The sequence below is a fragment of the Oryzias latipes genome, chromosome 3 (assembly GCF_002234675.1).
Source record: "Oryzias latipes chromosome 3, ASM223467v1".
In the NCBI taxonomy this organism is placed as follows: domain Eukaryota; kingdom Metazoa; phylum Chordata; class Actinopteri; order Beloniformes; family Adrianichthyidae; genus Oryzias; species Oryzias latipes.
The window spans coordinates 4,651,568-4,674,935 of NC_019861.2; the positions used below are offsets into that span (position 1 = coordinate 4,651,568).

General features: G+C 42.6%; 1 protein-coding gene across 3 annotated transcripts in view; it reads right to left on the bottom strand.

The window, feature by feature from the left end:
* ano1 (anoctamin 1) overlaps nt 1-20,259 on the bottom strand; it is a 59,166-nt gene extending 38,907 nt beyond the window's left edge. The window contains exons 1-5 of one of the 3 annotated variants that reach the window (XM_011486989.3): nt 20,166-20,259; nt 16,279-16,436; nt 4,792-5,139; nt 2,932-3,030; nt 742-893 (exon numbers count right to left, since the gene is read on the bottom strand). In XM_011486989.3, the coding sequence (XP_011485291.1) occupies nt 742-893; nt 2,932-3,030; nt 4,792-5,139; nt 16,279-16,377 (698 nt within the window). In that variant the 5' untranslated portion in view covers nt 16,378-16,436; nt 20,166-20,259. Of the gene's footprint in view, nt 1-741; nt 894-2,931; nt 3,031-4,791; nt 5,140-16,278; nt 16,437-18,601; nt 19,243-20,165 lie in introns of those variants that run through there. The other 2 variants (XM_011486973.3, XM_011486983.3) reach the window with 2 other exon arrangements.
* Between the last annotated feature and the right edge of the window lie 3,109 nt (nt 20,260-23,368).

Sequence of the window (23,368 nt, forward strand, 5' to 3'; positions counted from 1 at the left end):
CACCGAACCAGCCCTGCACCGAACCAGCCCTGCACCGAACCAGCCCTGTACCGAACCAGCCCTGCACCGAACCAGCCCTGCACAGAACCAGCCCTGCACCGAACCAGCCCTGCACCGAACCAGCCCTGCACCGAACCAGCCCTGCACCGAACCAGCCCTGCACCGAACCAGCCCTGCACCGAACCAGCCCTGCACAGAACCAGCCCTGCACAGAACCAGCCCTGCACCGAACCAGCCCTGCACCGAACCAGCCCTGCACCGAACCAGCCCTGCACCGAACCAGCCCTGCACCGAACCAGCCCTGCTCAGAACCAGCCCTGCTCAGAACCAGCCCTGCTCAGAACCAGCCCTGCTCAGAACCAGCCCTGTACCGAACCAGCCCTGCACAGAACCAGCCCTGTACCGAACCAGCCCTGTACCGAACCAGCCCTGTACCGAACCAGCCCTGCACAGAACCAGCCCTGCACAGAACCAGCCCTGCACAGAACCAGCCCTGCTCAGAACCAGCCCTGCAGAGAACCAGCCCTGTACCGAACCAGCCCTGCTCAGAACCAGCCCTGTACCGAACCAGCCCTGCTCAGAACCAGCCCTGTACCGAACCAGCCCTGTACCGAACCAGCTCAGTTTCATGTCTGCTAAATTAAGACTTTAACAGTTTCCATGTTTAGAATAGAAACGAAGGACACATGTTCGGATATGCAGTATAGACAGACGGATGGAGCGGGAACGGCCTTTACTCACAGATGCTCCTTCTCCCTGGAAAAGGGATGTGACAGATGTTTGAGGCCTGGTTGCTGGTTGCTTTCCACCTTCGGGTGAAGAGGAGCCGTTGCTTTGTGAATGAACAGTCGGATCTTCTCCACCAGGTTACTGCCCTGTTTGATCTCATAAGTCTGTGGAAGAAACAAATGTGTGGGTCACTGCCTCTGAATGGGATCCCTGCAGATCCTCAGTCCTGCATGTTTTCCATGTGTAAATGACAGAGTGGTGACAGAAATGAGGGTTTTCATGACAAATCCCTCTTGGGCTGATAAACTAATCCTATCCATGTCTTCAAAACTGTTGGATGGGATGTTTGTCAAAAACAAAAGGGGGTAAAAGGGGCAAGAATGACATTTTAAAATATAAAAGGCTGAAATGGCATGTCAGGTGATAAAGGTAGCTGTGAAGAGAGGTTGAAAAAATGGTCATAAATTTGGAGGTGTTTGGATATAAACAGTGATTTGTTGAAAAGAAAAACAAGTTTTACTGTACTGTAAAGTCAGTGTTAACAGAGCAAACAGAGTTTGAAATTCTTAGAGGGTTTGATCCAGACCATCATCGTCCCTGGAGGACAGGCTGAACAGGTTTTTAATGGCATTGGCAGAGCGGATGGGCATGCTGATTTAGTGGCTGCTACCTGAATAAAAATGACAAATGATTTTGTTATGATGCCGTTGCTGCATCTGCCCTCTTCTGCAGAGTGGGATGCTGGGAGGCGGGGAGGCTGCGGGTGCACCATCAGGAGCAGGAGAAGGGTCGAAAAATTGGTGCAGAGATCCGGTTCTGTTGTGGGATGTCCACAGAAGAGGATGCAATGGACACTGAAATCCATCATGGACAATCGTCTTGATCATCATTCTCTACATGGAACTGTGGGTCCAATGAGGAGACTGAAACCTAACTGCAGGAAGGAGGGCCGTCCCTTAGACTCTACAACGCCTTACAGACGCTGGACAATACTCATTGCTGCATGGTGGTGCAGCGGTTAGCACTCTCACCACACAGTGGGAAGGCCTTTCTGGCTGGGACCGTTCTGTGTGGAGTTGGCATGTTCTCTTTATGCATGTGTGGGTTCTCTCTGGCCTCCAGCTTCCTCCCACAGATGCTGCATCGGTTCATTGGTTTATGTCTAGCAGGGGTGTCGCTGCTCAGGGGACCAACATCCAAAACACACTGAAGGTCACAGGCCGACATGGATAAACGTTTTTGACCACCAAAATTAAACTTTCAAAACGTAACTTTTTTTTTTTAACATAAATATGAAAAAAGTAGACAGAAAATATTATTAGGAGATAAATCCACTTGAATCTTAACTTATATTTTCTGTCCATAAATACATATTGTCAAGTTAGGTAAAAAGTAAATAATAAAAGAAAAAAAACATTGACATTTCTTTACACTTATGTCATTTTATATAAAAAATAATTTTAAAATTTAAATATACCCAAAAAGAAATCTCTCCAAAAAAATATATCTTATCAAAATTACACATATTCCAAATAGGAATATGCTGCAGACTAGCAGGAGGGTTCACCAGGGGAGCTGAAGCACTGCATTATTGGATATGTAGTTGATATCTTACCAGTTCTACATTACGACGTGCAGCTGAAGCGATGCGTTATGGGATCTGTAGTGAACATGTTATCAGCCCTACATTTCACTGGGCCACCAATAACAATAATATAAAATGATCTCGCGGGCCGGATACACGGCGAGCCAGATGTGGACCGCAGGCTTTGAAATTACACCGTTGATTTGCATCAGTGATGTTAATGAGCCGTTCAAAAGATTTGATGTTTAGCAAATGTTACATCACTACTACGGTAACAAGGGAATTTTTCCTTTGTGGGATCTATTAAAGTTTCATTCTACTCTATTCCTTTTGTTGAACATCACTTCAAAATAATCCCGAGCTTCACTGTGGTGTTTCTGCTGCTTTGTTTAGCAAAAGGCAGCCTCTGGTTCTGATCGTCGGGCTTTGGTTCCGTTTTATGTGAAGTCATTTACTGCTGCCATGAAGGAGAGGCAGCAAATGGACCGAAACAATGATCCAAGATTGGATGCAGCATTTTCACTGCTGTGTGAACAGCCCAATCGTCTTCGGCACGTGGACGGTTCAGTGACCCTCCACATCCCAGATGCCCCCCCCCCCAACACTGACATACATACCTTCTTGGTCGGCATCTTGAGTTTCATGAGTTCAGCTTCACGACACAAAATGTCCCAAGGAGCGTGAATTTTCAAAAAGCCAACTCCGGGGACGTGGTTCTGGAAAACAAAACCAATCAAAGCCAAACATTTGATGTTGATTTCAGCAGAAAGAGCTTTGGAGTTTTGCTGTCCACTTCCACTACACGCACCACATCCATTCTAGCAAACGGACTGACTGGAAAGGACAGCAGAGCATGGCTCTGGGGAAAAACGGGACTAAACACACATTGAGAACACAAAAAATTAAAATCTAACAGGAAATCATTGAAGTTGAAATGAAGAAAAGAAGCTGAAAGTGAACAAGAGCAGTAAACAGATTTTGTTTTTGGGTGTCTGTCATTCGTTAAGTACGGTGGCCCTGAAAGTCAAACCACATTCAAGAAAATCTCTCAACATAAAAACATATTCAAGGTTTCACTGACAAACAAATAAAAACACATTACATTTTAGAAATCTAAACACAATTCTAAAAAAGGAAACTAAGTAGAAATGAAACATTTCAGAAAAACAAAAGTGTGTTCAAGAAATCAAAGTGAAGTGTTTAAAAACTGAAATAAAACAAGAAACCGGAAAAGGGAGGTGTTTTAAGGAAATCACTGGTCGAATTTTCATCTTTTCCAACAGGAACTTATTTAGCATGGCGATATCTTCCGACAGATGGTATTTCTTTGAGCTGCTGGCCACGCCCACTGCAAAAGGTAAAACATCCTTCTGCTTTTCCTCCTTCTGCTTCTTTGTTTTGTTTCATTTTTTAGCATTTCATTTTGATTTCTGGAGATTTTGTCTTCCAAATGTATTTTGTTTTTACCTTTTGGTTTTTATCATCATTTGTTTAGCGTTTCTAATTGTTATAGTGATCTTTAATCTTAATATTAGTTGGTGCGATTGGCACTTCAGGGCCACTGTACTTTCAGCCTCGTGATCTGGCTGCTTTATATGATCACATTTTGGTGCTTAGTCTGCTCCAATGATCAAGATACTGAACAGACTGCTAATGTAATATGTTACCGTAATACAGGACATACCATAATATGCTTTCATGTCATAACTACAATCCAACAAATAACCTTCAAAGTTTGACATTTCCTAAAATATTTGCTCAGAGGAATTAACTGATATGTAATTGGTGTCCATATTGTAAATATTGATCTATATTTATATCAGTCGTATGATAATTCATCTTTAGAAAATATCTGACATTCTCAACATTCTAAAGCAAATAAAATGGTGGAAAGTTGAGATGAAATTTTTATCAAAACTTATTGTCATGAAATAACAGAACAGGAGAAGAGCTACTGCTCCTGCATAACTTCTGCTTCTTTGAAAATAAAATCCTCAGCAAAATTATTTTAAACGTTTTTTGTTACAGCTGGGGGGGGGGCAGAGGAACAATAAAAAAATAAACGTTTTGTTTATTTTGTTTATCAAGGAACAAAACGTTTCTCCCATTAATGAATGAAACTGTGAAATTGTTAGACTTCAACGGAAAGCTCAGAGTCTTTACGTCATTTTGAGTATTTTCCCGTCATCCTGAAATTATAACAAAGAGAATAAAGGTCCTCACTAAATGAAAATGGTGATCTGTAAATAAAAGCATTAAGACACGGGAAACGTCTTTTTCAGAGCCAGAGGAAACTTTTTTTAACTGAAATTCGATAAAGTGCGTCTCATCTTGCGGTAAGGATGCCATGTGGAGGGATGCATCTCTGTTTTCTCTCTGACCCGGTTCCGAGTGAACACGCCTTTCCCCCGCTGTGCCTGCTCATGCAGGATCAGGTGAACTCTAGAGCCACTGAGCCATCTTTCAACCACTCTCACCTCTTCATCCCATTCCAGCTCCAGTCCAGCTTCCTGGAGGTTTTCTTCAAACTCCTTGCGCTTGTTGGACTTGTCATCCTCATGGTAGTCAGCTCGATGCTCCTGTGCAGCGAACTCCGGGTCCTCTTTTGGCTGCAGTGGGGCCTTACTGTTTCGCGTGCTCAAGCTTCGCCGTAATCGTCTTAAGAAGTTGTCGTTCCCAAATATGGTCGAGTGGCGCCGAGCGCTGTTGGGCTTTTGGATGCTGTATTCCAATATGTAGTCCACGCGGCGGTGTCCATCTCGGAAGTATGGACCTAGTTTTGGATGCAGCGGCGAGCCCTCGTCTGCGTGGATTTTCTTCATAGGCTGGAGAAACAAAAGAAAACGCCACAGATTACAAGATTGATCAACAAAAGTGTTTGTCGTGAGGACACAACTGGAGCCGGAGCCGAACTAACATGCCTTCATTACAGTCACACTTGGTCTGCAGCAAAAGGAACGGATCTAGACCGTGGTTCCTGCAGAACGTGTCATACATGCACTGACTTCATTAAATAGGACAGAAGTAAGCCGGGGGGGGCTGTGCATGTTGGAACACCTGGTAACATGATTCCATCGTGTTGGTATCTGCTAACCAAACATATAGAAAATATTTTGTTTATCATTTAAAACAAAGCAACAAGAAATAGAAACCAAAATAGTTTCTCTTTTCTTGCTGGGTTTGTAAAAGGCTTAAATTATCGTCATCTTCACTCTTTTCTGTTGCTTTTCCTGCCCGACGAACACGTTCACTGACAGCTCAACTACAGTGGTTCCTCATGAATCGTGGGGGGGCAACGTTCTAAAATAACTAGCGATAGGGGAAATCTGTGAAATAGGATCACAGATACACTTTATAAGTCCAGTATGATGGAATGAAAACAAAAATCTGATTGCGCTCAAAGATTTCTATAGATTTGATGAGCTGAACGCATCCTGTACCGGAGAAACGGCATGGAGGGGGCTGACAATGGTCTACAGACAATCATTGTGCAGAACACAATGCACTGTTAAAAACAAGACAACAAGACAAAAAAAGGATTGCAAAACTATGATGCACCACTGTTTTATGTGTAATCTTTGATTTCAGCCAAATGTCACTTTCAGCCTTCTTTGCATTTATGTATTCACATGTTAATGTCACACGTTAACACACTGAAGTTCCCCATGGTGGCCTGCCAAAAGCCAGAAAGACCCGTTTTATTTCTTAGTCATGACAGTCTCCATGTCTGAAGAGGAAGAGTATTCTGAAGCGAGGGAAGTAACATGACCCTGAACAAATGAAAGTTCTCCTTGTTTCTATTGTTTTGCACTTCTGGGTTTCCTGCCCAAACAACAACGTTCCTACAACCCATTTTTCTCTAACTGGATTGCAGGCTGACATCTGATCACAGCACACACACCACCACACACACCCCCATCCCCCAGTCCCAGAGACAATCTGCAGACGAGGTCCCAAACCAAAGCTACCTCAAAAGGTACGTACAGCATGTTCTCGACACGTCGCCATGGTATTCACCAACACATACTGTGAACCCACAGTACTGATGAAGTGTTTGGGAGGCTGGTACTGAATCAGATCTGGTCTCCAACACAATCGGGCATTAAAAAAGGATTCACCACAGCTCCCAAAGCAGATTCCAGGAAAACGCCCTGAAGATACTTTCACAGATCAGTGTGATGACCACAACGGTCGGACCCCTTCTCCCACATCTGCCGTGTGACCGTAACCTTTTTCTGATTATGTTAGATGTTGGATTGGAAGCGTCTTCTGAACCAGCCCTTCAGGTATTCCTGGTTTGACTAGTTATGCACTCTACAGGTGGAAGAATGTGAGGTTCCTCAAGGTAACTAGCAATCCCTCTGTAAAAATAAAAAAGGAGAGTGGGTGGATTCAACATTCCTACATGTCACTGAGATTTTGAAACTGATATGCAGGGGTGAGGCCACTAAGCTGAGCGGTTCTTGCTGGGTTTGGCAGACATGTTAGAAGGAACGCCATATGTGAGCAGTGGGAACAGTCTGGATAAAGTCAGCAGGTGGGAAACTTTTAAATAAGGAGACCAACAGATCTGTTATCCGTCTCCCAAAGCCAAGTTTGCACCCGGCTTCTGTAGCATATCTAAAAATAAAAGTCAAAACCAGGAATGCTTTTCAATTTTCAAAATGAATTTTTTGACTCAAAATTAAAATGAAAAAGCAATCCACCAAAATGCTTTTTCATTTTCTTCTTCAACACTGCTTCTCGACGGAAATGCTGCTACATAGTAATGAGAAGCTGTGTGAAAACATCAGAAGTTCACAAACATCACAAAGCCCTCTCCTACGCCGCTAACACAAAGCTCTACTGCTCCTAGCATGTGTCTGTCACGGAGATAGCAGTGACGTCATCGCCCCGCCTCCCCTCTGGAAATGCCAAGTCCAATTGAATAATGCGACAATGTTCGCAGGGTGGATGTTAAAATTAAAATACAATTCTGCAGGCTGGAGAACTGTCTGACTGTTTCATGACTCATAAGTGTGTGTTTGTGTGTGTGTGTGGGGGGGGGGGGGGTGTTACATGGAGAGACCCAGTGCATCCGCTGCATCCAAAACTAGGTCCATACTTCCGAGAGTGAAAATACAATTCCCTTCTAAGCATTTCTATTAATCCATTTTAATTGTCAAATCAGACATTTCTAAATGCATTTTGCTACACATTTACCAGAGAACCTTTTGAAAATGAAATGTCAAATACCATTTTCTTTATCATTTTAATTAACAGAATGAGCAGTGTTGAAGAAGAAACTGAAAAAGCATTTTGGCGGAGTCAAAAAATGCAGCTTCATTTTGAAAATGAAAAAGCATTTCTGGTTTTGACTTTTATTTTTAGATATGCTACAGAATCGCTTCCATACAGGTCAGGTCATTGCTTAATAACCAATGGAGGGAGGCGGACAGACGATGTTTAAACTGTTCTGCTTTTTTTTTCTTTTGTAGTGATGCTGAACAGTGCACAAGTTTTTTTGTTTATGTGAATGTGGAAAATGATTAAAGGGTCTATATCATGCTAAATCAAATCTTTGAGCTTTTAAGTGTATTGTAATGTTTATCCCTCACAAAAATCAACCCCAAAGTGCTACTTTGATCCATTCACACGTTGCTGAGTATTCCTCTAAAACCCTGCGGTCTGAACACCAGCCCCTCCCAATGCGTGAAAACGAGTGTGCTCTCACATTTTGACATAGATAAGTGAGGAACCGCCCCTTCTAGGAAGACACTGCCAGCTCCGCCCCCAGGCTAAAACACACACACCCACTTTCTCCACGGAGAATCGGCTAAATGTTTTCCCTTTTATTTGCACAAAGGCACATCCATCTTTGCAAAAGTTCGGATGTTTGTTTTCATGGGTGTAACGCAGACCCGCTGCCGAGGCCGACTCAAAGATGATGTCATGAAATGGGCGGCACCCACAAGGATAGAAAAGGGGATTCAGAGATTGAGTTGTTTTACTTCCAGGTAAGAAAATAAGCTGTGAAAATACCTCTTTTTATTTAAAAGAAAAGAAAAATCGTTTTGCCTGTGCGAAAGGCAATATCTGATCATATACAGGTATAGTTTGGATATATTTTTAGGCTTTAGAAAGGCACATTTTTGGCCCTTTAAGGCAGAATCCCGCTTTGTTCGGAGGAACGTTCTTCAGATGTTCTAGAATCTTTGTGAAAAACTTTCTATTTCTGTAATAAAAGTGAGAGTGGGGTTAGTGCTGCTGGAAGAGGCCACCTGGATTCAGGGGGTGTTTGGCCCTTTGTGAGGAAAAGTCCAGCAGATAACTTGATCCAGGATTTAAAAAAATGTTTGTCTGGCGTTTGTGATGCATAAAGTCATACAGTCACTACATCACCTGAAGAAACACCTCAGTTAGAGTTAAGTCTTGAGCTGATTTCAGGGAACAGCCCACGCAAACACATGGAGGAAGTGTTTCTACTCAGACTCCCTCAGGTTTTCACCTGAGAGAAAATGCCAACAACTTCTAGCAAAACAGACCTCGTGTTGGTTTCTGACACAAACACACGTCTACATGTGGCTTAGATGAATGTAAAGTAATTAAAAGGATTCAAATTTTAGGATAATATGAAGATTAGGTTCAGATTTCTGCATATTCACATGTTCATTTCTATGTCGAGGTTAAAATGTACAGAATCCATTCATGTCAACATCAAAAAATAAAATAAAATATCTCCTCCGTTGTCAGACACCTGCCCTAAAAGAACAGTTAATGTCTGGAGGGTAATGAGGGACTCTTTTGGTAAATTCACACATGCTCAGCTCCTTCCAAACAGGAAGTTGTCAGAGCTGCAGAGGTGAAAGGTCATTTCTCAGAGGGCAGATGAGGATGTTGTGGCAAGCGCAGAACTCCCCACTAAGAAGGCTTTTCTCACCAAGCCCTCTGGAAACGAGGCTGTCCTCTCCACTGGGTCTCTCCATGTACACCCCCCCCCCCCCCCCCACACACACACACACACACAAACACACACTTATGAGTCATGAAACAGTCAGACAGTTCTCCAGCCTGCAGCCTATTTCACAGCAGCACTATGATGTGGAAGCTGAAGCACAAAGCTTTTCCTCCACACAGTCGTGTTGTCTGTACAAAATACCTCAACGCTGTAACAAAGACATTGGACACAAACATGAATGTCTTCACTAGAATTTAAATGTTTGCCAAATAACCAGTGAAAATAATGTTTTTGTAATTGGAAATGAAGAATTTTGTCGACTCCACTGATTCATTTCTCAGACAAAGGAACAACAGGAAGAGTGGCATCAGCGTCACATCTGCATTCATATAACGTTCACAGGATCGTCTCTCAGAGATCAGAAAACAGAAGAAATCAATGATGTACAGCTTTAGAAATATCCACGAGTTTTCTTCCAGATTTTCAGGAAAAAACATTTTGAAGCTTGGATGCTGTGGCTTTAATTTAAAGCCCCATTCCGATCATCTTCTGATCTACTTTTAAAGAATTCCTGGTGGCCTTTTAATTATGATTATGCAGTTTTTAGCCAAAATCAAAGACATAGTTTCTGCAGAGCTGCAGGAGTTCATTAGAAATTCACCTCTTAGCGACACAACCACCCCCCACCCTCCTGTCAACCATAACTGAGCTATCCTGGTAACTTACAGCCCCTCACAACCCCAACCTAAGAAAGCTGGTGCAGCAAAAATGATGAGCAATATTGGAGCTATCCAGTCGTACAATTTAGATCCAGATTCCAGCTCAGACAAGGAAAACAAAGACGGTCATGGATCCGTTTGTCTGCAAGCGGAGACATCAGTACGGAGCCCGTGACCTGACATGGGTAAAAAAAAAATAAACGATTTGTTCCAACGAAAAAATACTCTGATATACATTTATCCTGTTCTATTTGATTGCACCACAGTTACAGGGACACATTGATTGGTTGAGATACATTATGGGAAATGTGTAATGCATGATGGGAAACGTAGCATGTAGCCTTCAGATGTAAAGTGACTGCTGACGAGTATGTTAATAAAAGACAAGTTACCTCAGCACGTCCTGAATATTATTGTTCCTGTTTGACCCCAAAGTGCAACAACCCATATCGCAGCGACTCTCCGTCTGCCGGCCAATCAGCTGCCCTGATGCCGGCACGACAAGCAAACAAGCCCCGCGGCCGGGAATAACTTGCTCCGCGGCCATCCGGAGCAAGTTTGGTTGTCACGCCGGCATCAGGGCTGCTGGCTGGCCAGCAGACGGACAACTGCTGCGGTGTGGAGAAGCAGCAAGCTCGGGCATCCTAAATCTTCAAACAATACTAAATACATCCCTTAGTTTGATTCTTGTTTTTATTTTTCCCCTCATGAATTAATGTGGGTTACAAAGACACAGATGTATTGCAGCAGGACAGAGAGCGTACCGGGATGTGAATAAACCCAGACATGGAGACGTGATAACGGATGCTTTTGTAGAGCTTTTTAAAAGAAACATATCTGATCTCTAAAAATCCTCTGTGTCTTCCATGCATTGCAATGAGATACGATACACACAGAATGTGAAGGTCTCTACTGTAAATCCTAGTATTGCTCACATCTGTGTTTATGAATGACTAATCACCTGAATTATTATTTCGTGGGAACAAAATAGTTTCCTTGGTAATTAAATATTTCATGGGAACTAATTTGTGTTTTTTGCCCATGTCAGGTCAAGGGCTCCGTACTCAGCATGGAACAGAGGAGGGAGACTTTTCCCAGCCAGCGTATTTTCTACAACTACACTACAATACTTAGAAATGCAATTTAGGCATTGTTTTTCTGTGCATACGTCATCCATTATTTAAATAACGCCACAAGAACATTTAAAAAAAAATCACCTAAAACAATTTTCATCTGAGTGGGTTTCTAAAGATTTTTTTAATCAGCAAGACCAACCTTGAATAGAAACAAACAAGAACAAAAAACCGGAAAATACATTAAGTATCTGCACTAAATAAAAAGTTGGCTTAATTTTTAAAACGTTTTTCCCACACATCGCATTAATAAAGCTTTAAATCAGTTTAACACAACACATGGAACACTTAGGCATTCCTCGCTAAATTGTAACCGTCTCCGTTGGTTCGAAGCCTAATTCCATCCGTGGGCAGAGCCTGGAATCCCTCTGCCAGGTGCAGTTGAAAGCTGTTGGCTGGTGTGAAGGAGAGTCAGCAGGTCAGGTTTAATTCAGCTCAAACTCAACCACAGGCAACTATGACGATCGGCGCCAAATCGAATCAGAAAATGAGACTCCGTCAGGACGAGTTATTTAGAAACTGGAATTAAAAGACAGAATGCATGTGATTGTATGAACTCGCTTCCTTTTTTGGAATTAGAAGGGGAAGTGAAATCCTATCGAAATAGTTGTGGAACCTGGTTGGAGTTTCTTTTGCTGCTGAATGTGACATTTTCATGAGATCTAAACTGAGTAGAGAGACTGAATTTGAACTGTAATAGAAAGTGTTCTGCCCACACTGACTAAGGAGAACAAGGTTCAATCTACACATTTTCAGCCATTTTCAATAAACATATGAAAGACCTACTCTTAAGAAAACTGTGTTTTTATTAATTAAATAATTAATTAAACTCCAAATTGCATTTCTGAGTAGTAATTTAATCAAATCTTTGTGACTCAGGATCAGATGAAAAACTGTTGTTTTCTGTGACAGAAAATCCGTCTTTGGGTCTTGTGGGTTTGGGTCTGAACTGCAGCATGTTTTAAGGTTCAGAACGGACTTGTTCAGCAAATGTTCTACTGGACAAACACTGCAGTGCTGCTCACACAGTCTCACCGTGGTCCTTTTTTGGTACTGATGTTTTCGGGCATTAGAACGCCTTCTGAACGTTTCTCTCTTCTGACTTTGAGCTGAGTTTCAGGTGTTAGAGGGAAAGTTTGAATTTTTTTTTTTGTGAAACTATAAAAACAACTTCTGACATATTGTATCAAGCTGTTAGAGTTTGATTTATTTTATAATCAAGTAAAACTCGCTTTATAATCTGTTTACTTTAATTACACAGGTAATCCTTAAAATACAGGATATCCTTTAATTGATGTGTACTAAATACTGAAGCACATGTCATAAGCACATGTCTGATGTTCTTTAGTCAACAGACTCATGAGAACTGATCAGAAACGTTAACGTTTAACTTTTCTTTTACCATAGCTACTTTTCTAGGTAACTAGCTACTTTTTTAAAGAGTAATTCATTTATGAAGTGAATTACTTTATGGATTAAATTAAATACTCTTAAAATCCTTAAATCTTCTCATAGTGTCTTCAATAATACGGTGCTTGGTATGTTTGATTCTGGTATTTACTGCCTTGGAACCAGTTTTCTGTGTTAAACGGCATTCAAAAATCTGTTAAAACATAGTCGCACCCGATGATGGATTGTTGGAGCATTGTGGGTATTGTAGCCAGGAGCCGGATGGAGCGATAACCACAGAGCTTTAACTTAATAAACTGGAAAAGCGAGAGTGTGGTTTTGGATTTCATGTGTTACATCTGAACAATGTAAAGAGTTACTGTCAATAAAGTTTTATTATTGGTCTGTCTGCAAAGGTTGAATATTGCAGATAAAAGGGGAGAACATGAAGAACAACATGGGAGGGTCTAAAGGCAGGGATGTCCAGTTTAGTTTAGTTTGTTTAAGGTTTTAGTATTATCCTTTTGAATTTTATGCATTTATGATCCTTTTTGATTGTATGTTCACCGAACAATTACAGGTATGAAACCCATTGAGACGTCCGTTGTTGTGAATTTGGGCTATATAAATAAAATTCAATTGAACATAGGCATTCTGGGTAGTGTAGTCAAACCACATTATGTGAAAAATGCACACTAATATCCGATGCACTTCGGGGGGGGCTTTTTGGAGTCAAAGATTAATAAATAATTGATATATTGGTGTCTTGACAAGTACAAAACACATGACAGTTTTTCTTCCTTCTTTTTTCTTTTTCCAGTCCCTTCCCCTTTTAAGGTCATACTTTGTGATAGTCTGAGAAACATTCGATGATATCGTTTGTGCTGAATCAGTGAAAAAGTTTGTTTCTAATGAGAAATAGAGTCTAAAATTAGCACGTGCTTTACTGTTGGGGTGGAATTTCACACATGAAACTGAAGGTTTTTTGTTCAACTTTCTCCACATGATTCTGGAAAAGACAGAACTGAGTAAAGAATTGTGTTTGCAACATTTCACAGGAAGGGTTCTTCTTTAGGCAGAAGAAATGCAGACGATCACAAGAGTTGTTTTTTTTTTTTGATGGTAGTTAAATACCAAAGTTTGTTGTTTTGATCTTTGAGGGTCATGACTTTACGGAGGAGCATGGGGTGATGCCTAAGAGTGGAGGGAGGAAAGTTGATCATATCTTTTTCAGATGTTACAGTCTGAAAGACATCAAGGACTGCAAAGTGGTGTCTGAGGAGTGCAGCGAGACATCCTAGGATGGTGATGTGAGGATGACTTTGGCGATGAGGAAGATGAAGCGGACTAAGTGGTTGAAATTGAAAAAAAAAAAAAAGATTCCCGTTTGGCTTTTAGGGAGGACGTTCTTTCATGACATAACAGCAACAGCTAAATGTTTTGAAAATTCGATTTTTTTGCAAGGCCGTTCACATTAAATTAAATTAAATGCGAACTTTTGTGATCTCCTGTGTGACCGTGAAATGACCGAGAAGTGACCCACATCCGCAGAAGAGTACTCAACGGTGAATGACGTCACTCGTTTGCTGAAGTAGCTAACGTTAGCAATGGATGTCAACGACAGTGTTGTCAACAGCGGAGCTCTTTTTGGATTATTAAATTTATTTTCTCAAAAGGAGCCAGTGCAACAACAATCTTCTCATTTTAAGAAGGCATTGGAGCCAGAATCGTCTGTACCCACTGTTGTGGAACAGGGATGTGTGTGTGCTGGGGCTGGGCGCACGTGTGTGTGTGTGTGTGTGTGTGTGTGTGTGTGCGTGGGTGTGTGTGTGTGTGTGTGTGTGTGTGTGTTACGGAGGAAGGAGACTATAATAAAAGAAGGCTTCCCCCAGTAGAACTGCTATTGACTCTTTCTTAACCCGCTCTGGAGAATCTGAGGGTCCGAACGGGGAAGTGAACCCCGAAGGAGGATCCGCCTTTGGCCCTGGAGAAGCCGGTCTCCCCCGCGCTTCTGACCACGGTCGGAAAGGAGGTTGCATTTCAAAAGATCGGATACGTATTGGATTCAGGACCACACACCCAAGTGGCCTGGGTCACATTTAAAAAGATCGGATCTGTGTCGTTCAGACTGTCATGACAAGATCAGATACAGGGGGGTATTCCAGGAAGCATGTTTGAACTAGCCTGACTTTAACCCTGAACTCTGGCTGAAAGCCGCCTGAACTTGCTTACTCTGGTTATGTCGGTTCCAAAAGACCGGATATGAGTTGTCGTAATTACGCTCGACTTGGTAACCCTGGGTTAATGCACGTGCACAGCATGCACCTAAAGACATCCTCAATGGATCGCCAATTTACAGTCACCATGGGAACGCGTGGTGAAAAAAAAAAGCGCTATACTTCAGTGAGACGGAGTCTGAGATTTTAATGACGGCAGATGAAGATTATACGTCCATCAAAAAAGTAACACGGCTGCATCATCAAAAGAAAGAGTTTCTGCTTGTAGAAAAAGAACAGACAAAGTAAACGCTCAAGTTTCTGATCTTATTTCCATTTTCCTTGTGACGCGCATATATATATATATATATATATATATATACACACATATGCACAACTTATCCAATAATGCCAACTTAAATAAATTACTTCTATTGGTAACAAATAATTGAGTTAAATTTATTCAACCTAATTTCTTACGTCTATAAAACTCAATAATTGTTTATACAACTCAAATTTATGTATTTATCTAACTGTAATATTACTCCAATTCAATTAATATTTTTTCCATCTTAATTATATTTCTTTTTCTCTCATATGTATGAGTATGAGCCGGCAGATATACTCATTTTTATAACAATAAAAAAGACGGGGAAAAAATAAACGTTGCGCATAAATTCATTGAAGAATTTTCCTTCATTGTCCTTACATCAGCAAGCGGTAGGGGTGCTATATAAACTCATCATCCTCTCCTTCACTCTCACTCATGGTGCAGAGACATAACCACAGTAGGACAAAATAACTCAGCAAAACACGGTAAAACACAGTAAAACAGCTAAACAACTAAACACATTTGGTCAAAAACCCACACTTAAACCAAAATCCGTCCAGACAGGCAAAGGGAATGGTATCCCACAATCCCTTGCGGTGCCGATCTAACAGCAGCACCAAAATTACACCTACTTATTGGATTAATTTGAATGAAAGTAAAATAACTGTCTGATAACTATGTGTTATTTTTAAACTGACTCAACAAAAAAATGATTTCTTAACTGAAGCAAATAATTAAGTTAGATCAAAGTAAAAAAGTTTATCTTTCCAACATCCATATGTGGTCTTATCACCCTCTCACGGTGGAAAAAGTATTATCTGAGCTTCTTCATCCACTAAATCATCTTCAAATGGACATGCCACGCTGCTTCACCTCTCTGTAAACAAACTAACCTTCAACTAAACCTGCTCCAGACCAGGTTATGTTCAGAGCATGAGTTGCTACGGCAACTTGGCATACCCTGAAACATACCTCCATTTCTGGAACCGAAAACTGAGGTTATCCACTTCCTTAGCCTCAAACTTACCGTGGGAGCTAGCATAACCTGCTTCCTGGAATACCCCCCGGTCGCATAGGGGCAAAAAAATAAAATAAAAAAATATATATAAAATGATCGGAATTGGGTCGTTTCAGCCTGCAGTGTGAACGTAGCCTTTAAGACCAGCATTTCAATATATTGCCAAAGAACGTCACTGTAAAAATGTGGGGGGAAAAACACGACTGATCTAAGCATCTTACTATTGACTCATTGTTCCTGGGTTTTGCACAGTCCTGGTTCCCATCATGGTTCTTCTCTTCCCCAGGGACAGGGAGGTAGTTGTCACTCCTCCTCATCATTGTGGACTGCTCCTCCTGATAACTGCTCAAGTGCTCACAAGAGGAGGACACGGGCGAACCTGGAAGACAAAACACACACAGAAGAAGAGATGGTAAAGCATTTTTCTTTTAGGTTTTCCTTTTGCTGTTTGTCATCTGTCATTATCAAGTGATCCTCTTGTGCTGTTTATTCTTGAAACGATTGTATTTTATCCTTCTAACCCAAATGAAAAGAGGAGTCAATCCATGGATGAACATTTCGGTTGGAACCATGAGACTCTCACTCCAAACACTCGTCAGGCTCCTTGGGGTTAAATGGTTTTCAGATTTCTGCTGTTCTGTGAAATTCTTGGTGCAAACAATCGTTTGGAACAAAGATTTTCACCTCCAAGGACTAAAAAATAAAAAATGTAAAAAAATCAAAAAAAATCCCAGACCAACCGCAACTTAAAAGTCTTTCCATGTTTACATGTCCTGCATCAACATTAGTGTCATTCAAAAGGAAACCGTCTGGTTTTGCCAGCATGAGTCCCTCTGGCAAAGCATGTTGTCGTGATCCAGTGGAATCAGTCTTTTACCACCAATCTGTGGGCTAGAAGAGCATGAAATGACTACACTTTTCAAGAAGACTCTTTTCCAGACCTTTGGATAAACGCTCTCACTATAGATACTGATGAAGGCCCTCCTCCCCTCAATTTAGCGTCTTCACTGAGAGCTCCTCTGTTCCACTTTAACCAGACCTAAATGGCAGATTGCCTTTGAGGCTGTCAGAGCCCATGTGTGTTTGTTTGGATGGATGGAGTAACGGATGTAGACAGTTTAATTTGAGAGTAGTGACTCGGTAGCTTTGTTTCCGTCACACATATGCGCAAAACTTTACCAAAAATTCTAGAAATGCTGAAACAACACAATTTCACAATAGCACTGTTTCCATTGAATCCTAATGATGCGAATAATTACAAACCACCTCACACTATAAGCCATTCAACAACATGGATGTCCACAATACTTTGATTTACAGCAGATACATTCAGATTTCTGCCACGGCACTAGCGCTCATCATCATCGATCAAAGAAGACGTCGGCGTTTCATTCAGCCCATGAAGCGGCGAGGTTCTTACACGTGGGAGTGGCTACGGATTAAGCCATTTTAGGAAATGGTGGTTGGTGATTTGACAGAGGAGCTGTGGATCCAACAATTCCACATTACACGCTCAACTTTTGATGAGCTGCGTGATGCTGTGGGATCTCTAGTGGCGCCCGCTGTACAGCCATCAAGGCGGCCAGTTCCTACCGAGAAGCGCAATGCCATCCGACTGTTGGTCATGTGACTGCAGTTTTGCGAAATTTGTCAATTTTGATAGGCTTTAAGAACCATCTACGAGCACAAAAACTCGTTTTTTTTTAAATTGTCTTGTTTCCATTAGATGAAGTTAATATGGCAAATCCAATTTGCACAATTTCACAGTCAATGGAAACGCCGCTAGTGATGAGTGGTTTCGGTAACATGAATCCCCTAAAAAAAAGGGATGTCGCTGCTCTAGTTTGACTGGTTTCTTTCATCGTCTGGCTTTGGGAATTCTCCACCAGACAACCTGACCTCTCAGGTGGGTGGCCTGCCAGAGGAGTGTCCACCCAGAAACTGGATGATTGCGTTTTTGAGTGTGCAGTCAGGTAACACCAAAGACCAGAAAATGGCACCATGAAGGGTATATACTTCTATGACGGCTTTGCTCCCAGATCATCATCAGAAAGCCAAGAGGATCAAGCGAATGAAATAAGAGTCATAAATCAAATTCTAAACCTGTCAATTTAGTGAAGTTTAATCATGAAGAGGTGGATATCAATAAGTCATTTCTTTTTAAAAATGTATTCTTTTACCAATGCAGTGCAAGGGAACCTATAGCAGCGAAGACGAAATGACTGTTCCAGTGACAGGAATTCTACCAAAACATCAAGTGTTTGTTCAGACGTCAGAAAACATGTCAGCATTTCTTTTTCATATTTGTTATGATGTGAACACACACAGTTCAACCCTAAATCCGCAGAGGTGCCCATCTGTCAAATGGCTCTACAGGCTTAATAAAATATAAAAGAACAAAGTTTTCCTCATGCATGGAGAAATCCGTTTGTTTCCCTTTGATTCGGATCTAATCAATGTTTAGGCTTTATGTTTCCTCTGGAGCCGCTGTTTTCTAGAGTTCCTCTGGCTGTTGGCTCCTCAGTCACGATGAAAATCTCTTACCGAGCTCCTGCGCGGCATCGGGATCGGTTGAGCCTCCCACCGGTTCACGGTGCCGCTCCATCGGGATGGTGAGGGCGCGTATGCTCTCCACGGAGACCCTCGGACTGAGATCCACGCAGTGGTCTCCCTCAGACTAGCGTGGACGCGCTGAAGCCAGATCTTCTCATCATTCTGGACTGACCCGCTCCAGCGCACCGAGTGAGTCCAGCCGAGAGGGAAACGCCGCTCTTCTTGCAGCACAGGTGCCTGATGGACGCTGCAGGTCTCCGCGGACCGGGACTCCCGCTCATCATCTGCCAGCAGCACGGAAACGCTCCGGTCGGTCCGCGCGCGTGGAAGCTGTCAGAGCGGCATGGACTACACTACGCGCAATGAGAAGGAGCGATGGCGAGAAAAAAAAACAAAAAAAAAAATAGCTGGATGCATTCAATTCCTGCAGAGAAGCAGGGAAAAGTGGGCTGTCTGCACGCAGAGTTGCGTGTTTGCAGTTGACTTGACTGCTCAAACAGACCGGAGTCTGACCGATGGGACGGACTGGTCCAAAGAACCCATGACTGAGGTCACAGAACGGACCGGAAGTCGGTGGCAGAGCTGCTCAGGGTCAAACAGAGCCGTTTTTTGAGATCTCACAGTTTTTTTCCGGCACCAGGCTCGATCAAGCAGGTCCGGTTCTCCTCTTTTGAGCTAGAGCCCATTTGCAGCTCAAGGTGCACCAACATACAGAAAACAAAGACCAAAGATGCTAAAACCGAAACGATTCCTCAGTGAATGAAGTCTGAGCTGAATAAGAAATCTTTATCCATCAGGTTTTATTCAGAGAAAGAAATGACACAAGCAGAGTGTGGATGTTCATCAGTCCTAACTTAACTAAACTAACTAACTAAAGATCAGCCAAAAACCCCATTTTTGTCTCTTATGTCACCCAAAAGCATTTAAACCCTCATATTTTGTTCTTGTTCTTTTTTAAGACATCAAATGTCAAAAACACAGAACTGGTTTTCCTTCTTAAGCAAAGAAATAACCGTAAAGAAGTCAACGAGAAGCCTGTTGGGTTGTGAACGGGTCCTTTTGACTCAAAGCGCAGCTTCGAGCTGTCGCTCCAAACGGAAGCGGGGAGTTTCACGCGAATGCTGTTTTCCAGGAGACGTGAACGCAGCATCTTCCTCCAGCTCCAGCATCACTGATTCCCTGTGGTTCCGCCCACTCGAGTGAGTTAAGCGGAGCCGCGCGCGGCACATGTCCACATGTCCCCCCCCACACACAGACACACACACACACACACACACATACCGAGCACGCGCCGCCTCAGGAGTTCTCCTGGAAGCTTCCCGTTTGCTTTTGCTGCAGGAGACGCGCGCGCGCGCGTGGTCAGCGCCGGCGCCACCACCCGCGCGCCGCACACCGCGAACGCATACCGTTTGGGGCTGAAAGGGAATTATGAGGGCCAACCAGTGAACGCTCCTCTGTGGCACGAAAACGCCTCAGAAGCGGGGAGTGCAGAGAGAATGAAACCCAAACAGAAAAGTCCCGAGAGAAGCAGAGCAGAGAGGACGCTAAAAGTTACCTGTTCCTCCTTCACGCGGAGCAGCTGTGGGAGGCAGGCGTCGGTCTCAGTGAACTCTTGGATCACCTGCAGACAGAAGTGCTCTGCGCACCTGAGATTAGGCTCCTCCCATACGGAGAAGGGTGTCCTAGGTAAACATGAAGTCGTCTGATTGGCTGATGATGACAACGCGCATGTTTAGGATTGCCAGTCTTTATAGACAGAGTGAGGAGGTCTGTCTGTGTGACCTGACAGACTGAGCTTTGTGTGCAAAAAAAGAGGTCGAAATCATCATTCATATTGTTGCCTAAGTAAACGCAACCAGTGTAGCTTTAAACATGATCTTACGGTGAGGTGCAAAGCTTATTTCATTCCTGCTAAGGTAGTGAATCCACTAGCAGACAGACCAGGAACCTTCCACAAGCAAACATTTCAGAGCAGACGTGTGACGACTTGCAGAATGCTGGCAGGTAGGTTTCCAGCCCCGATCTTCCCAGAGTTCACCCAAAAGGGCAAAGACACAAATCCCTCCGCCTCTCTTCTCCAAGCTTTGGGCAGGTTTCCGCGCTCCAGGGGAGGATGGTCCCTGCTGTTTCCAGGAGAAGCTAACAAACCGCATGTGGAGCATAAAGGTTGCATTTGAGACAGCGAATTGACCTGAAAGGAGCAAACATTCATTCAAGATCTACAAGCAATGTGTACTTGTTGTGTGAGCGAGACCGCTGCCTTGCTCATGAGGGTGTAAGTCACAGTCCAGCAGTCTTGCTGCCAAACGTCGGAAAGTCTGTTGAGTCGATGACTGACAGAAAAATACACAATACTTTTTCAGAATGTCTGAATTCAAACCTAGATCAGTGAGGATGTAACATTTCCATATTTTCAAAAAGCAAAACTTCCAGAAGACGTCTTCCTGGGTTTGCCTCCATAAATGGGTTTCAGCTGCAGCTGCGCTGCGGTAACGTGAAACATGAAAACTGAACGGCCGCAGTGAAGCGGCAGCGTGGGCTTTAGAAAAGGTCGGATTAGCGCTGCCTGTATTGTATAGCTGTAGGGTTACAGTCACACACTAAAGGGTGTGGTTCACATGTGGAAACTGTGGAATTTTACAGAGCCAGAAACACAGGGAACTAATCCTGCAGGGGAGGGGGAACATGAGTGGACAGGTGTGTCATCCCACATGGATGTCTGCATTCTGGGGCAGCCAATGACAGAATCAAACTAAGTCACCACATGTCTGTTCTCCAGTTTGACACAAATCAGCATTTCAAAACAGCCTCTTTCAAAACCCTTCTTACCAGCTATCCCCAAGGAAACTGCTGGGCCCACATACCGTCTGACATGAAGACATGTTAAGACTCAGGCCTGTCTGGTAAGACCCAGGCATGATCTGGGGGGAGGGACGGGAACATTTGCATGAGCTTAGTTGTTGTTTCTCACAGAATCTTTCATGACTGCAGTGTTGTGTTACGCCGTCCACACCCAAACCCTCCTAAAGATTTCCCTGATCCGTCGGAAAAGAAGGCTGCTGTCGGAGAGATCGTCTCAGTAATGCCTCCCGTATTGCCTCCTGAGCTCTTCTGTTTTTATTGTAAATACAACAACAGACACAGTAATCTATACATGTATTTGGTGAAAATGTCTTAACTGAAGACCCACTCCAATGAAAATGGTGCTTTTGGTCTTTTTTAACATGTTCTTGTGGCATTTGAAGGACACATATAAATAAAATTCAGATTAAAATAGCATTTCTGATTATTTCTTTTTTCAAATCAAAAAGATGCCGTTTAAAAAAGATCGTACATAAAAAAATACACGAAAATACACTAAACACTTGTGGTGTCAAACAGGATACAAGCTTCCTGCTCCACTCCATTCTGATTCGTTCACTGTCAGACAGATAGATCCCTGTACATCTTTGTTTTCTTCGTCTGACCTGGAATCTGGATCTAAACTTTACAGCTGGAATGCTCCCACATTGCTCACCATTTTTGTTGCTCAGTAGTGTTCAATCGGGGTTGTGAGGGGCTGTAAGCTAAGAGGAGAGCGTGTTAACAGACGGGAAGTGTGGGTGGGCTTTGTCCGCACCAACAGTCTCGCCCTCAACTCAGAGGAACTCCTGCCGCTCTGCAGAAACTATATCCGTAAAAATGACAGTTTTTTGATTTTGGCTCCACCTGGCATCATCGTAATTCAAACGTCACTGTGAACGCTTTTACAATAGATGAAAAGATGATCGCAGTGGAAGTTTAAGCACACGTATTGATGGAAAATCTGTTTAGATTAGACGTTTAAAGGTCTCCTCTAACATAAAGATGTGAAGCTTATGATGGTTTTCAGATCACCCATTTTGGATAAACAGTGATACTGGTTACATTATCACAAAGTCAGAGAACTGGTAGTAATTAGAAATCTGCAATAACCAGACGCCACTGGATGAACATGCACTTGAGAAACGAAAATACAAAGCACCGGGATCCCATGGTGGGTGTGTCCATGGTCAGGTTTCTTTAAACTTTGACAACATGAAAAGGCATAAAAACGTCTCCCATTTGGTCTCAAGGTGTCTACAGTCCCAGAGCTTACAGGTCCACACACTTAAGCAATCCTTTGTTCAAAAAGAGAAACTGACAGTTGGCCGTCACTCAGTGAGCTTCTGCCTTTGGCTTTTTGGTTTTCGTTCACACAACGGCTTCCATTTCCTGTGATTTGTTTTCCTCTTTTTTTTTCACTCAGTTGTGATGAACTTAACAAACTGAAAGCAACATGCAGGAAATCAATGGACCGTTGAGAAAAAATTCAGCTGTGTTTCATGCGGCAATCTTTTAGGATGTCAGAGTATCCTGTTCACTTCATTTTTGGTTAATCTGGTATCTCATGTAAACAGGCAGGGTCAGCACATGCTTACAGCATTACGGTATTTGTTTTTGCTTATAGTACTTCATTCAATATTAATTGTAGGTGCAATCATTTGAATAGTATTCCTTTTACTGATCAAAGTAGCGCACTGTTATTATGAGCCACAGAAATGTTGAAAAAGCCGCCTTTGCATTTTGATGTAATACTCCGTCATCTTCCATTCATCCGTCTGAATTCTTCCTTGTCTGTTTCTTCCCTCTTTTATTCTCTTGTCCGTTTACTTTTTATTGTTTTGGCAGCAGAAGATGCAGAAAAAACACGAAAGGCAATTGGAACAAAACAGACTCTAATAAAAAAAACATTGAAAT